Source organism: Trematomus bernacchii, unplaced genomic scaffold, assembly GCF_902827165.1.
Source record: "Trematomus bernacchii unplaced genomic scaffold, fTreBer1.1, whole genome shotgun sequence".
Classification (NCBI taxonomy): domain Eukaryota; kingdom Metazoa; phylum Chordata; class Actinopteri; order Perciformes; family Nototheniidae; genus Trematomus; species Trematomus bernacchii.
Genome location: NW_022987812.1, coordinates 47501 through 65000, shown reverse-complemented (window position 1 = coordinate 65000; position 17500 = coordinate 47501). Strand labels below are relative to the sequence as shown.

Genomic DNA, 17500 nt, shown 5'->3' with positions numbered 1-17500 from the left:
ATATCAGTATGTAGTGTCTCTACTTTAAAGAGTCCTCTCCTGCTGATGTTCAGGTGTATATCAGTATGTAGTGTCTCTACTTTAAAAAGTCCTCTCCTGCTGGTGTTCAGGTGTATATCAGTATGTAGTGTCTCTACTTTAAAGAGTCCTCTCCTGCTGATGTTCAGGTGTATATCAGTATGTAGTGTCTCTACTTTAAAGAGTCCTCTCCTGCTGATGTTCAGGTGTATATCAGTATGTAGTGTCTCTACTTTAAAGAGTCCTCTCCTGCTGATGTTCAGGTGTATATCAGTATGTAGTGTCTCTACTTTAAAGAGTCCTCTCCTGCTGATGTTCAGGTGTATATCAGTATGTAGTGTCTCTACTTTAAAGAGTCCTCTGCTGCTGATGTTCAGGTGTATATCAGTATGTAGTGTCTCTACTTTAAAGAGTCCTCTCCTGCTGATGTTCAGGTGTATATCAGTATGTAGTGTCTCTACTTTAAAGAGTCCTCTCCTGCTGATGTTCAGGTGTATATCAGTATGTAGTGTCTCTACTTTAAAGAGTCCTCTGCTGCTGATGTTCAGGTGTATATCAGTATGTAGTGTCTCTACTTTAAAGAGTCCTCTCCTGCTGATGTTCAGGTGTATATCAGTATGTAGTGTCTCTACTTTAAAGAGTCCTCTCCTGCTGATGTTCAGGTGTATATCAGTATGTAGTGTCTCTACTTTAAAGAGTCCTCTCCTGCTGATGTTCAGGTGTATATCAGTATGTAGTGTCTCTACTTTAAAGAGTCCTCTCCTGCTGATGTTCAGGTGTATATCAGTATGTAGTGTCTCTACTTTAAAGAGTCCTCTCCTGCTGATGTTCAGGTGTATATCAGTATGTAGTGTCTCTACTTTAAAGAGTCCTCTCCTGCTGATGTTCAGGTGTATATCAGTATGTAGTGTCTCTACTTTAAAGAGTCCTCTCCTGCTGATGTTCAGGTGTATATCAGTATGTAGTGTCTCTACTTTAAAGAGTCCTCTCCTGCTGATGTTCAGGTGTATATCAGTATGTAGTGTCTCTACTTTAAAGAGTCCTCTCCTGCTGATGTTCAGGTGTATATCAGTATGTAGTGTCTCTACTTTAAAGAGTCCTCTCCTGCTGATGTTCAGGTGTATATCAGTATGTAGTGTCTCTACTTTAAAGAGTCCTCTCTGTACTCACTGCAGCTGAGCGAGGTGTCTGTCTGGGCGATGGAGGACTGGATGCTCCAGTGGTTGTTGTCCCAGTCGATCACGTTTCCCACCGTGTCGCAGCTCAGAGCGTTGAGCTGTGAGAGCGTCATGGCGTAGTCCCACAGCCGCAGATTGTAGATGTTCCCGTTGAAACTCTGCTGTCCTGAACACAGACAGGAAACACCGGGTTAGAAAGGGAAGTCCTACGTTTCTACCTTTTTCTTACTCTGTAATGCTGGTTTATTTCTATTTCAAAAAGCACTACTGTATGCTTAAGTGATAAGTAGAAATACTGAAAGGAACTTAAGTAATTTCACTTTTTTTGTCATAGTTTAATATTTTTTCACAATTTCATTATTTCTTAAATTGTGAACATTTTTCTCAGAATTTTTACTTTTTTTAAGAATCTGCCTTTTTGTCTCCTATTTGATTTTTTAGAAGAATTTGACTTTGTTTTTACTTTTTCTCGAAATGTTTACTATTTGAAGGAATTGCATTTTTTTCTCATAGTTTAATATTTTTTCATAATTTGACTTTTTTCTTAAAATTTGACTTTTTTTTCTCAGAATTATTATTTAATTTTTTTGAATTTCACTTTTTTTCTCATAATTTATATGACTTATAACCTCTTAAAGTGTGACTTTGTCTTCAAATTAAAATGTTTTCTTAAAATCTGATTTTTTTCTCAGTATTTCACTTTTCTTTTAAGTGGTGACTTTTTGACTATGGGGTCTAAAAACATCAAGCTACATGAATGTCTGGGAGCAAATTAATTGTATATGCTACACAAATATGGCCAGGATCCGTTGAATTTTCTGAATATTGGGTTGCAGATTATAATTTTCCAAAGGGGGGTTCGTTTAGAATGAAACACTTGAAATGACTAAAGGATAAGTTAAAAAAGAAAGTAGAAAGAAAGTGAGGTCAAAGAAAACTATTTCTGTTTTTCCATAACAGAAGTATTAAACAAAATGTTGAGACGTACCTCCTAACTTGAACTGCCCCCCGCCCGGCACAGAGTGTCCGCTGGAGGCCGAGCAGCTCTTGGCAGAGTAGTTCCCGTTAAAGTAGGCCGCCACGCGTCCGTTGGAAGAAGTCCAGAGCACGCAGAAAGGCTTCATGGCGGAGGTGAAGTTGGCGGAGGAGAGGATGGAGTCGATGGGACACTCCACCCCGTCCACGATCATCTTCATGCCGGACTGATCCGAGCCCAGACTCAGAGCCACGTTGTTGCTGCTGTCCGAGTACGTGAAGATCCACTCTTTCTGTTGGGGAACACAAGGGTTAATGTTGGGGAAATCCTGAATGTCCTCTTCCAACATGAGAGTAACATGATAACAAAGGTATCCCAACTGTAGCTGTGTTCATGACAGGATGTATGATTACCTAGAAGAGCATCAGGACTGTTTGAGGCATATGATAGCTATGTGATTAACATGATGATTCAGCCTCTATGGAGATAGCCATATGACAAGCATGCTCATTTCTGACGTGGAGCTAATCTGAAGTAAACATTGAATACTGCTTTCTATTCCTCCATCTTGTGACTGTGTAACTCCCTCTCTTGGATATCAGCATGTGAAGGACACTGTTCAGGAACTAGTTGATGCTCTGTATGTGATGACTACTTCCATTCTGGAGAGGATCACAGATACATGGATCCTGAGATTGAAGCTCAAGCCGGGGACCAGGGATTATTAACATTTTTAAGTCATTCATTTTTTAGATGAGAAAAAGTCAGATTTTTTTGATTTTTGAGAAAAAGTCAGATTTTTTTGATTTTTGAGAAAAAGTCAGATTGTTTTTATTTTTGAGAAAAAAGTCAGATTTTTTTTTTAAAGTCAGAATGTGGAGATTTTGAGAAAAAGCCAGATTTTTGGGGGATTTTGAGAAAAAGTCAGAATTTTTTTTAAAAGTCAGAATTTTGTGTTTTTTTTTAAAAAGTCCGATTTTTGGGGGATTTTTTAGAAAAAGTCCGATTTTTGGGGGATTTTGAGAAAAAGTCAAAATGTTGAGAAAAAGTCAGATTTTTTTAGAAAAAGTCAGATTCTTAAAAAAAAAGTCTGATTTTTGAGAAAAAGTCTGATTTTTTAGAAAAAGTCTGATTTTTGAGAAAAAGTCTGATTTTTGAGAAAAAGTCTGATTTTTGAGAAAAAGTCAGAATTTTGAGAAAAAGTCAGAATTTTGAGATTTTGTGGAAAAAGTCAGGATTTTGAGAAAAAGTCAGAATGTTGAGAATGTTGTACATGACAGGATGTACTGCTTTCTATTCCTCCATCTTGTGACTGTGTAACTCCCTCTCTTGGATATCAGCATGTGAAGGACACTGTTCAGGAACTAGTTGATGCTCTGTATGTGATGACTACTTCCATTCTGGAGAGGATCACAGATACATGGATCCTGAGATTGAAGCTCAAGCCGGGGACCAGGGATTATTAACATTTTTAAGATTTCGAGCAAAAGTCAGAATGTTGTGATGTTGTTGTGACATCATACCCCCCCTCAGTGTGGTATCTGCGTGTTGTGTTCAGGTACCTTTTTGTTGCCGGTGCGTTCAAGCTCAAAGCAAAGCGTCAGGTGACTGAGCGTCGGGATGGAAACTGAGCCGGACACCTGGGTCACCTGACCGTTACCGTGGGAGATGGTGACCTTCTGGTTCCTGAGGGCCACTGCCACTGGAGAGGAGGAAGACGAGGAGGAGGAGGAGGAGGGCAAATGAGGAAAAAGCGTGGAGAGGAAATTAAATGATACAAGATAGAAATAAAGGTACAAAATAAAAGTGAGGAAGCAAAGAGGAAAGAGGTCAGACAGAAAGAAAATACATAATTATGAGACAGAAATATGTTTAATTTAAATGTATTTCACTAATAATGCCATTAACTTATAAATACTTTAACCTTTTTGATGAAAGTTTGACCGTCAAGAGCGAGTAAATGTAGGAGAATCCTCCCAACATGACGTTCTGTGTATTATTCCTGAACACTTGAACACTTGAAAGCACTGATGCACATTCAGGTTCCCTACCACACTAACTCACATCATTACAGATAAACAACAACAAAGTAAACGGCGTAGACCGTGAGATCAGTCGACAGATGTTAGCATCTCTGAATATTCAACCCGGTATCACAGCAAGACGTGAACATGTGACGATTCACCACGCTGGGAGACGTGAAGACGTTACGAGTTCGTCCCTTCAAACGTGACAGTGACCCTTGTGACCATGGCCCTCAGTGCAGAAACACTTTCCCGTGTTATGGAGGTTATTCCCTATCTTTATTCAAGAGCGTGTTCTTTCAAATTTGAGAGCATACCCAGCGTGGTGAATCGTCACGTGTTCACGTCTTGCCGTGACACCGGGTTGGAATATGACTTAGAGTCCAACGAGGCCAACGTTCGTCCTCTGAAAGGATCGTTTCCAACGTTCGAAGTGCTGTGGAGACACCAGGAGATCAGAGGGTCGCTCTCACAGGGAACACCACGGATGTTCAATTGCTAACGGCTAACGATTAGCACGTGATACCAAGTTTTCACGACAACAAAGCTAATCTCAAGATACGACGGATTCACTTCTGTTGATATCATTAGGGTCTTACATGAAGGGTTTGAGGGTAACTGAAGTTAGAATGCCAAAGAAAGCAGCATATGTTGTGTTGCTGGGATGCCCCAATGCATTGTGGGAGGATACACACTTGAAAGTGCTGATTCCCATGTTCCCATTTTTACTTCTTTATGTTTATTTAAATATTTTTGCTGCATGTACCTTTTACATTCTTAACATCTAATCTGAGGGGAATTTCTTGTTGTTTATTTTTAACTTGTGACGTGTCGCCATTTTGTAAAGCACTTTGAGCTGCATGCGTTGTATGAAAAGTGCTGTATAAATAAAGCTTTATTATTATGATCATATCTACACTGCCGCTGCTATCTGATGATAAAGCCTTTAAATCTTGAAAAGCCTGGATGAGCTTCCTCTGAGGAACCTTACCGTGCCGGAAGCTAACACTGAACCCTCTCTTCTGCACGCTGAAGTCGGAGTTGAAGGAAAGCTCCATCACGTTCCCGGTGGAGTTCAGCGTCAGCCCGTTGGCGGTCGGACCGCAAAACTTAACGTCCGTTTTCCCCGTGTTGACCAGCACGCGGTCGTAGATGCAGCCCGGCGCCTCCTCCAGGTCGAAGTCCAGGAAGGAGAGCTGGATGATGAAGCCGGCGGGCGCCTGCATGGTCCATCGGCACGCCTGAGAGTTGGGGTATATCTGGGGGTAGCAGGGCGACGTGAACGCCCCCTGGTTCTCCGTCAGCACCAACACACAGCTGGAGGGGCTGCAGCACAGCACTGCAGGCGAGGGGACATTCATGAGCTTTAAAAAACACCTCTGAAGAAGGTAGGAGGAAGATCACGCAGAAGACCAGGTGCTAGTAGACCAGACAGAACCAAGGATAGGAGCCCAAACAAGGGAAGACCAGAGACAAAGGAGCCTTGAGAGGTCAAGTGAGGAGGAGTCAAGGACAAACGGAGTCGTTGATTATCAAGGATTCACGGACAAAGAGGACTTTTCAAGAAGGAGGTTAGGAGACAGGACACAAGGAGTTAAGGAATTATCTTTGAGACGTTACACCCCAGGGATCAGAAGAGAAAGAACGAGACGTGCAGTTAAAGGTTCAGTTAAAGGTTCAGAGAGGAATCAGTCGACCAATCCACGGAGAGCAGATTGATCATCAGACAGACAGTTGCATCAGATTCCTCCATCACAGGACTCAATACACACTGTAGTATCAGACACTGTAGTTATACACACTGTAGTATCAGACACCATGCACATGCAGAGCAATATGGCCAGTGGCATCGGGGGAAGAGTCACTTTTTAACCTGTTCCACCCTGAGCCTGTTTTTCAGGTCTCAGGCTCGAAAAAGACATTCCCAGAACAAATGACCATATCTTCCCTTCTAAAAGGGTTCAATTAATAATCTTTTTTCTCAAAGTAATGATAAACCTGTGAGTTGGATGTAGAAAAGTCAGAATCAATATAGATGTTTTTTATTTTAAAGAAAATTCAGATTGAACATAGTAAAAAACTGTAAATTATAGTGTCCGTCCAAATATTATTTTTTACTTATAGCGAAAACTACCCTTGAATGATGGGTTAGTAGACTAAAAGCTTTAGGAATCCAAAGTACAACATATAATAAGTACCCTGTATCAAGATTGATGCAAAACAAGTGACATTTGACCTTTTTAGAGAGATTTAGCAAAAGAAACTCCACCTCTGAGGTGATTTGGGTGAAAATGGGGGTTTTACCGTTTCTCTGGAACCCATTGGTCGATTTTGGTGATTGACATCTCTTTCTGACCGTTAGAGCCAATAGAATCGAAGGGGAATTTCCCCACTCACACACATGGTACAAAAAAAAGGTGGGGGCTTCGCGCATGCAGTTTTGCATCAGAGCGAACCTATCTCTAGCTCTGACATCTGGAAACGGAAAAGCAGGTTTATTGCTTATGTATTATCAGAAATCATTTCAAAGGGACACAGACACATTGGATTAACTTCAGCAGCGTTTTTATCGTTTTAATGCCATTGAAGACCACTTTTGACCAGACTATGACACAGGTAAGCCATGTTAGCGTTTTTAGCTACCTAGCGGCACATGTTTTGATGTCTGTTTTTGTTTATAAAGTCGCGATTTCGTATAATTCAGTGATAATGAGGGTACCCATCGATTCTGTGTCACCTCACAATGTGAAACGATGTGTTGGATGTGCAGAAAAGATAAATAATAAGGTTTTCTGAGTGATTTTCGGTGCAGTAATCTGTTAGCATTTTTCGCTCGTTGCTAATTCAGAGGCTCAGCGTTAGCATTGTGGGGGTTTTTTTGAAAAAAAAAAGAAAATGATGAGTTAGATGAGTTTCTTCCCGTTACATGGATATAAAACATTCATAGTTTATTAAATGAACATGCCCTCAGACACTGTTTCCTGCAAGATGTTGCGGCAGTGCCCCGGTACCGGGGTCTCTCGGGCTTAACAGGTTAAGGAAAGATTGAGCAGTCATCAGATTACAGGAGAAACCTTTTGCATCGTGGGGGGAGAATACATCTCCTCATACAGATGATCAAACGCTGCAAGAAGCTCAAAACACAACGAGACCAGGGGACACTAAAGAGTGACGCACACAGCTGGGAGAGCAGGGGACACTAAAGAGTGACGCACACAGCTGGGAGACCAGGGGACACTAAAGAGTGACGCACACAGCTGGGAGACCAGGGGACACTAAAGAGTGACGCACACAGCTGGGAGACCAGGGGACACTAAAGAGTGACGCACACAGCTGGGAGACCAGGGGACACTAAAGAGTGACGCACACAGCTGGGAGACCAGGGACACTAAAGAGTGACGCACACAGCTGGGAGACCAGGGGACACTAAAGAGTGACGCACACAGCTGGGAGACCAGGGGACACTAAAGAGTGACGCACACAGCTGGGAGACCAGGGGACACTAAAGAGTGACGCACACAGCTGGGAGACTAGGGGACACTAAAGAGTGACGCACACAGCTGGGAGACCAGGGGACACTAAAGAGTGACGCACACAGCTGGGAGACCAGGGGACACTAAAGAGTGACGCACACAGCTGGGAGACCAGGGGACATTAAAGAGTGACGCACCCGTTGTGTTCTGAGCTTCTTCAGCGTTTGGTTTCTGCAGCTTTTAGTAAATGCTGCCATGTCTCCTCAAGTTGCTGAATGTTCTCTAAACGCTGCATGTGTTGCTGGAGATGTTTCTTCATGAGGAACATCTGGGTTTATATAAAAGTTGTACCAACAACTTGTACAAGTAAAAAAGGGTGTTATCTCGAAACATATGGAAATCTTTCCCTACAAGAAACTAAAGAGTGCCTACGGGTTGGATTGTAAGAGAAACCTGGCGAAAACAGCTGATCTAATGAAATGACTTAATGATTTCCCTAAACGTGTCCATCATGTTTGAAGAACAGCTGGAGGACGAGGCGTCGCAGACCGTAAGGAGAGAGGGGCCGGGTGGAAAGAATGGAGCGCCTCTCTCTCGTAACAATGGCCTCCGTTGATCTCAAAACCACAGCCAACGCACTGCCAACGTCACCGCCGTGTGTGTGTGTGTGTGTGTGTGTGTGTGTGTGTGTGTGTGTGTGTGTGTGTGTGTGTGTGTGTGTGTGTGTGTGTGTGTGTGTGTGTGTGTGTGTGTGTGTGTGTGTGTGTGTGTGTGTGTGTGTGTGTGTGGTGTGTGTGTGTGTGTGTGTGTGTGTGTGTGTGTGTGTGTGTGTGTGTGTGCCCTCCTTATCCATCAATAGCTGACTGTGGTCACATTTTGGAGAAACTTGTTTGACCGCTCGCTCCTTGGAAACTGTAGAAGTTAAATTCTACCGACAGATCGAGCGGTTCTATTTAGATTCAGTTTAGTCAGTTACATATACATATATTCTCCCCTAAAATACAAATATTGTGAGCGATTCTATAAGTATTTCCTTCAGTCAACAACAGACCGAATACATAGCATAATTAGCATAGCATAGAATAATCAGCTTTCGAAATCAATGAACCAAAGAGGTAACAAAATACATTTTATTTGGAGTGTGTGTGTGTGTGTGTGTGTGTGTGTGTGTGTGTGTGTGTGTGTGTGTGTGTGTGTGTGTGTGTGTGTGTGTGTGTGTGTTAAAAGCAGCCTCTCCAGTTTCTGTCTGCAGAGCCTCACATCTTTTTATCCTCCGACCGACCAGATCAACAGAACCAGACTTTAGCAGAGTTATCAGATCATTAGAAGTTACCAACTACACCTGAACATCAGCAGGAGAGGACTCTTTAAAGTAGAGACACTACATACTGATATACACCTGAACATCAGCAGGAGAGGACTCTTTAAAGTAGAGACACTACATACTTATACACCTGAACATCAGCAGGAGAGGACTCTTTAAAGTAGAGACACTACATACTGATATACACCTGAACATCAGCAGGAGAGGACTCTTTAAAGTAGAGACACTACATACTGATATACACCTGAACATCAGCAGGAGAGGACTCTTTAAAGTAGAGACTCTACATACTGATATACACCTGAACATCAGCAGGAGAGGACTCTTTAAAGTAGAGACACTACATACTGATATACACCTGAACATCAGCAGGAGAGGACTCTTTAAAGTAGAGACACTACATACTGATATACACCTGAACATCAGCAGGAGAGGACTCTTTAAAGTAGAGACACTACATACTGATATACACCTGAACATCAGCAGGAGAGGACTCTTTAAAGTAGAGACACTACATACTGATATACTGAACATCAGCAGGAGAGGACTCAGCAGGAGAGGACTCTTTAAAGTAGAGACAACTACATACTGATTACACCTGAACATCAGCAGGCAGAGGACTCTTTAAAGTAGAGACACTACATACTGATATACACCTGAACATCAGCAGGAGAGGACTCTTTAAAGTAGAGACACTACATACTGATATACACCTGAACATCAGCAGGAGAGGACTCTTTAAAGTAGAGACACTACATACTGATATACACCTGAACATCAGCAGGAGAGGACTCTTTAAAGTAGAGACACTACATACTGATATACACCTGAACATCAGCAGGAGAGGACTCTTTAAAGTAGAGACACTACATACTGATATACACCTGAACATCAGCAGGAGAGGACTCTTTAAAGTAGAGACTCTACATACTGATATACACCTGAACATCAGCAGGAGAGGACTCTTTAAAGTAGAGACACTACATACTGATATACACCTGAACATCAGCAGGAGAGGACTCTTTAAAGTAGAGACACTACATACTGATATACACCTGAACATCAGCAGGAGAGGGACTCTTTAAAGTAGAGACACTACATACTGATATACACCTGAACATCAGCAGGAGAGGACTCTTTAAAGTAGAGACACTACATACTGATATACACCTGATCATCAGCAGGAGAGGACTCTTTAAAGTAGAGACACTACATACTGATATACACCTGAACATCAGCAGGAGAGGACTCTTTAAAGTAGAGACACTACATACTGATATACACCTGAACATCAGCAGGAGAGGACTCTTTAAAGTAGAGACACTACATACTGATATACACCTGAACATCAGCAGGAGAGGACTCTTTAAAGTAGAGACACTACATACTGATATACACCTGAACATCAGCAGGAGAGGACTCTTTAAAGTAGAGACACTACATACTGATATACACCTGAACATCAGCAGGAGAGGACTCTTTAAAGTAGAGACACTACATACTGATATACACCTGAACATCAGCAGGAGAGGACTCTTTTAAAGTAGAGACACTACATACTGATATACACCTGAACATCAGCAGGAGAGGACTCTTTAAAGTAGAGACACTACATACTGATATACACCTGAACATCAGCAGGAGAGGACTCTTTAAAGTAGAGACACTACATACTGATATACACCTGAACATCAGCAGGAGAGGACTCTTTAAAGTAGAGACACTACATACTGATATACACCTGAACATCAGCAGGAGAGGACTCTTTAAAGTAGAGACACTACATACTGATATACACCTGAACATCAGCAGGAGAGGACTCTTTAAAGTAGAGACACTACATACTGATATACACCTGAACATCAGCAGGAGAGGACTCTTTAAAGTAGAGACACTACATACTGATATACACCTGAACATCAGCAGGAGAGGACTCTTTAAAGTAGAGACACTACATACTGATATACACCTGAACATCAGCAGGAGAGGACTCTTTAAAGTAGAGACACTACATACTGATATACACCTGAACATCAGCAGGAGAGGACTCTTTAAAGTAGAGACACTACATACTGATATACACCCTGAAACATCAGCAGGAGAGGACTCTTTAAAGTAGAGACACTACATACTGATATACACCTGAACATCAGCAGGAGAGGACTCTTTAAAGTAGAGACACTACATACTGATATACACCTGAACATCAGCAGGAGAGGACTCTTTAAAGTAGAGACACTACATACTGATATACACCTGAACATCAGCAGGAGAGGACTCTTTAAAGTAGAGACACTACATACTGATATACACCTGAACATCAGCAGGAGAGGACTCTTTAAAGTAGAGACACTACATACTGATATACACCTGAACATCAGCAGGAGAGGACTCTTTAAAGTAGAGACACTACATACTGATATACACCTGAACATCAGCAGGAGAGGACTCTTTAAAGTAGAGACACTACATACTGATATACACCTGAACATCAGCAGGAAGAGGACTCTTTAAAGTAGAGACACTACATACTGATATACACCTGAACATCAGCAGGAGAGGACTCTTTAAAGTAGAGACACTACATACTGATATACACCTGAACATCAGCAGGAGAGGACTCTTTAAAGTAGAGACACTACATACTGATATACACCTGAACATCAGCAGGAGAGGACTCTTTAAAGTAGAGACACTACATACTGATATACACCTGAACATCAGCAGGAGAGGACTCTTTAAAGTAGAGACACTACATACTGATATACACCTGAACATCAGCAGGAGAGGACTCTTTAAAGTAGAGACACTACATACTGATATACACCTGAACATCAGCAGGAGAGGACTCTTTAAAGTAGAGACACTACATACTGATATACACCTGAACATCAGCAGGAGAGGACTCTTTAAAGTAGAGACACTACATACTGATATACACCTGAACATCAGCAGGAGAGGACTCTTTAAAGTAGAGACACTACATACTGATATACACCTGAACATCAGCAGGAGAGGACTCTTTAAAGTAGAGACACTACATACTGATATACACCTGAACATCAGCAGGAGAGGACTCTTTAAAGTAGAGACACTACATACTGATATACACCTGAACATCAGCAGGAGAGGACTCTTTAAAGTAGAGACACTACATACTGATATACACCTGAACATCAGCAGGAGAGGACTCTTTAAAGTAGAGACACTACATACTGATATACACCTGAACATCAGCAGGAGAGGACTCTTTAAAGATAATGATTTGGTTAAATATAATAACGTCTGAGGTCAAGATGAATAGAAATGTGAATGAAGCAGCTTCAGAGTGTGTTAAACGCAGACTCAGCAGATCTAACATCCCCCGCTGGAGGAAGCACATCTGCAGCACATCTGTCCTGCATTACCCTGTTGCTCTTACATCATACAGATCTGCTGAAGCTCCAACAGAAACATGTCTGTTCAGAGGAAGAGCTTCTGCTGAGCTGCAGGAAATATCAGCGTACCAACATGAACCTTCTTCGAAATAGAAAGTGTTGGATCAGATTAAATCCAGTTCTTCATCGTTTTGTAAATTGGATTTCTTTTTCTCCTCAATCCTTTTTATGTGTGGATATAACAGCTTTACTCTCAGTGTGAGGGCGGCGTTGTAACCCAAAAAATACGCCATATAATTATAATTTAAAATAAGAATGTTTCACGGTTTTGATTGGTTTGCATTAAAAATCTAAGCCGAGACAAATTAAATTAAATTAAATGTATTTACAGAATAAATGTGATGGAGACTCAGCACATTCAGAAATAACTATTCATGATCATTTCATTATTAAGTTTTATTTATGGCGCTGTTGTGATTGGTCAACCGCTTAGAGATGTCCCGCCCCTTAGCCTACCACGTACAATGTGTTGGAGCGCTAGCCAATAGGAGCGCGAGTGTTACATAGTGATGTCACTGTGTTAACCAAGTAAACAGAGGAGTCCAATGGAGGCGTTTCAACACTGTATATTTATATTCACAATAAAAACTAATACACCCTTCAGCTCATTAACATGTACACTGTGGGGACATGTCTGCAACACCACTTGATCAATGAGTCACTGTGTGTGTCAACAAACACCTTTCACTTTTAATGTGTGTGTGTGTGTGTGTGTGTGTGTGTGTGTGTGTGTGTGTGTGTGTGTGTGTGTGTGTGTGTGTGTGTGTGTGTGTGTGTGTGTGTGTGTGTGTGTGTGTGTGTGTGGAACTGCTCATTACTAGCTTTACTCGGAGCAGACAGGAGTGTGAGTGTCTCTTAATCTTTTACTGGAGGGTTAAAATCACATTAAGGTACCGTGTTGTGTTCAGATTATAACACACAATAAAGTGTTTTCATTTATGAATTCTTAAAATGATCATTTACAATAAAAACACACATTAAATAAATGTATTTGTGTGTTAATTGGTTTGTTAACAAGTTTTCTTCTGAGGTATTTCCACGTCCTTTAAGCGGAGGAAATATAAAAGGTATGATAGGATTAAATTCTGAAAACATATCACGATGCTTAAAGTGTCTCTACTTTAAAGAGTCCTCTCCTGCTGATGTTCAGGTGTATATCAGTATGTAGTGTCTCTACTTTAAAGAGTCCTCTCCTGCTGATGTTCAGGTGTATATCAGTATGTAGCGTCTCTACTTTAAAGAGTCCTCTCCTGTTGATGTTCAGGTGTATATCAGTATGTAGTGTCTCTACTTTAAAGAGTCCTCTCCTGCTGATGTTCAGGTGTATATCAGTATGTAGCGTCTCTACTTTAAAGAGTCCTCTCCTGTTGATGTTCAGGTGTATATCAGTATGTAGTGTCTCTACTTTAAAGAGTCCTCTCCTGCTGATGTTCAGGTGTATATCAGTATGTAGTGTCTCTACTTTAAAGAGTCCTCTCCTGCTGATGTTCAGGTGTATATCAGTATGTAGTGTCTCTACTTTAAAGAGTCCTCTCCTGCTGATGTTCAGGTGTATATCAGTATGTAGCGTCTCTACTTTAAAGAGTCCTCTCCTGTTGATGTTCAGGTGTATATCAGTATGTAGTGTCTCTACTTTAAAGAGTCCTCTCCTGCTGATGTTCAGGTGTATATCAGTATGTAGTGTCTCTACTTTAAAGAGTCCTCTCCTGCTGATGTTCAGGTGTATATCAGTATGTAGCGTCTCTACTTTAAAGAGTCCTCTCCTGCTGATGTTCAGGTGTATATCAGTATGTAGTGTCTCTACTTTAAAGAGTCCTCTCCTGCTGATGTTCAGGTGTATATCAGTATGTAGTGTCTCTACTTTAAAGAGTCCTCTCCTGTTGATGTTCAGGTGTATATCAGTATGTAGTGTCTCTACTTTAAAGAGTCCTCTCCTGCTGATGTTCAGGTGTATATCAGTATGTAGTGTCTCTACTTTAAAGAGTCCTCTCCTGCTGATGTTCAGGTGTATATCAGTATGTAGTGTCTCTACTTTAAAGAGTCCTCTCCTGCTGATGTTCAGGTGTATATCAGTATGTAGTGTCTCTACTTTAAAGAGTCCTCTCCTGCTGATGTTCAGGTGTATATCAGTATGTAGTGTCTCTACTTTAAAGAGTCCTCTCCTGCTGATGTTCAGGTGTATCAGTATGTAGTTTTCTCTACTTTAAAGAGTCCTCTCCTGCTGATGTTCAGGTGTATATCAGTATGTAGTGTCTCTACTTTAAAGAGTCCTCTCCTGCTGATGTTCAGGTGTATATCAGTATGTAGTGTCTCTACTTTAAAGAGTCCTCTCCTGCTGATGTTCAGGTGTATATCAGTATGTAGTGTCTCTACTTTAAAGAGTCCTCTCCTGCTGATGTTCAGGTGTATATCAGTATGTAGTGTCTCTACTTTAAAGAGTCCTCTCCTGCTGATGTTCAGGTGTATATCAGTATGTAGTGTCTCTACTTTAAAGAGTCCTCTCCTGCTGATGTTCAGGTGTATATCAGTATGTAGTGTCTCTACTTTAAAGAGTCCTCTCCTGCTGATGTTCAGGTGTATATCAGTATGTAGCGTCTCTACTTTAAAGAGTCCTCTCCTGTTGATGTTCAGGTGTATATCAGTATGTAGTGTCTCTACTTTAAAGAGTCCTCTCCTGCTGATGTTCAGGTGTATATCAGTATGTAGTGTCTCTACTTTAAAGAGTCCTCTCCTGCTGATGTTCAGGTGTATATCAGTATGTAGTGTCTCTACTTTAAAGAGTCCTCTCCTGCTGATGTTCAGGTGTATCAGTATGTAGTGTCTCTACTTTAAAGAGTCCTCTCCTGCTGATGTTCAGGTGTATATCAGTATGTAGTGTCTCTACTTTAAAGAGTCCTCTCCTGCTGATGTGCAGGTGTATATCAGTGTGTAGTGTCTCTACTTTAAAGAGTCCTCTCCTGCTGATGTTCAGGTGTATATCAGTATGTAGTGTCTCTACTTTAAAGAGTCCTCTCCTGCTGATGTTCAGGTGTATATCAGTATGTAGTGTCTCTACTTTAAAGAGTCCTCTCCTGCTGATGTTCAGGTGTATATCAGTATGTAGTGTCTCTACTTTAAAGAGTCCTCTCCTGCTGATGTTCAGGTGTATATCAGTATGTAGTGTCTCTACTTTAAAGAGTCCTCTCCTGAAGGTCAGACGGGCGCTGCACATGGAGCAGGATATCAGATCAACTATCTGATTGATTTGAATGAAACTTGGAGGACAGTTGAAGCATGTAATGAGAGAGAAGGTATCCACATTTGGAGTAAATCCCAAAAAGCGAAGCAGAGGGCTTCTTCACCTCACTGTCAGATCTGTGCTGCGTTTGGTGCCGTCAGAATAATGGGAACAATGAGATCCAGAAATCTAAATGCACATGAATGCCTCCTGGAGTCTGAGTGAATACAGCACATGTCCTCCGTAGCCTCCATGTTGTTTCCACGTATCGACTGTAATCTCTTTAACACACCGAAGAAGAAGAAGAAGAAGAAGAAGAGCGTCTGCTTTAAGTTACGAAGTTTGTAAAGTCGGACACTTTTTCTCGACCTCGAACACACCGAGACATTTACAGCTTCCTGTTCAGAGCTTCAGTTTATCTATGGTCAAACACACACACGCACGCATGCACGCACACACACACACACACGCACGCACACACGCACACACACACACACACACACGTCGTTGTTTCACCACCAGAAGCAGAGTGTACCCCGCTAACCTCCGTGTGTGTGTGTGTGTGTGTGTGTGTGTGTGTGTGTGTGTGTGTGTGTGTGTGTGTGTGTGTGTGTGTTGTGGTTTGGTTTTGCTGGGAACTTTACGGGTGTGTGTGAACCGCTCTCGGTTTGGCCTGAGGCTGCTGCTGGTAGAGTATGGAAAACACATTAACACACACACACACACACGCACACACACACACACGCACACACACACACACACACACACACACACACACACACACACACACACACACACACACACACACACACACACACACACACACACACACACACACACACACACACACACACACACACACACACACACACACACGTTTACACACAAAGGCAAAGTAAAAGTATGTTGAAAAATATCAAACAAATGTTGGTAACGCGTAAAGAAACTAAAACAGATGATAGTATAGCTCGAGTCCTGCTGTGAACCCGGAGATGTTGAGATGTTGAGATGTTATGATAGAAATGTAAAGTAGGATAACAGAAAAACTATCACATTGATTTGAATGAAACTTGGAGGAAAGCTGCAGCGTGTCCCGAGAGAGGACATATCAACATTTGGGGCAAATCCCAGAAAGGGAAGCAGAGGGATTCTTCACTAACTGTTTTTAGACAACAAGCCATTTTGTAACTATTGTCCACATACAGTAAGCTACAATGCTAACTAACTCAACTGATGCTAACTGTGTGAATGTCCCAACATCTGCAGGTTAGCATCCAGCAGTCTCTATGAGCTGCAGACCCTACTCTGCACTTCTATCAGAACACTTTGGGGTCTCCACATGTCCAGGTTCACTGAAACCCTGTGTCCTCTACCTGAGACAAAACACCAAACTGCATGTGACACTCGGCTTCAAAGCAGCATGGCTTCAGGGTCACAGTGAATGCAGCTCTGACAGAAGCAGGAGAGGACCAATCACCATGCAGCTCTGACAGAAGCAGGAGAGGACCAATCACCATGCAGCTCTGACAGAAGCAGGAGAGGACCAATCACCATGCAGCTCTGACAGAAGCAGGAGAGGACCAATCACCATGCAGCAAACTGAAAGCTAAAGGGTGAGAGGGATGGAAACGATATGGGATGATCTTCGTTTAATGAGGCGTGACTTCCCCCGCAGAACGGAGAGCGCTCGGTTAGAGAAGAGAACACAACGTGCAGAGGGTGGAAAATATGAGTTCAAAGGGAGAGATGGAAACATGGAGGACACAAAGTGAGAGAGGGAAAGCATGTAAATCACTGAGACACACACAGAGACACACAGAGACACACAGAGACACACACGGAGACACACAGAG

General features: G+C 41.9%; 1 protein-coding gene across 8 annotated transcripts in view; it reads right to left on the bottom strand.

Annotated features, from left to right (window-relative positions):
* adgrg6 (adhesion G protein-coupled receptor G6) overlaps positions 1–17500 on the bottom strand; it is a 113904-nt gene that overhangs the window by 80652 nt on the left and 15752 nt on the right. For 7 of the 8 annotated variants that reach the window (XM_034150919.1, XM_034150915.1, XM_034150918.1 and 4 more), the window contains exons 3-6: positions 5188–5535; positions 3735–3874; positions 2185–2464; positions 1189–1362 (exon numbers count right to left, since the gene is read on the bottom strand). In XM_034150919.1, coding sequence (XP_034006810.1) covers positions 1189–1362; positions 2185–2464; positions 3735–3874; positions 5188–5535 — 942 coding nt within the window. The remainder of the gene's footprint in view (positions 1–1188; positions 1363–2184; positions 2465–3734; positions 3875–5187; positions 5536–17500) is intronic. The other variant, XM_034150920.1, reaches the window with a different exon arrangement.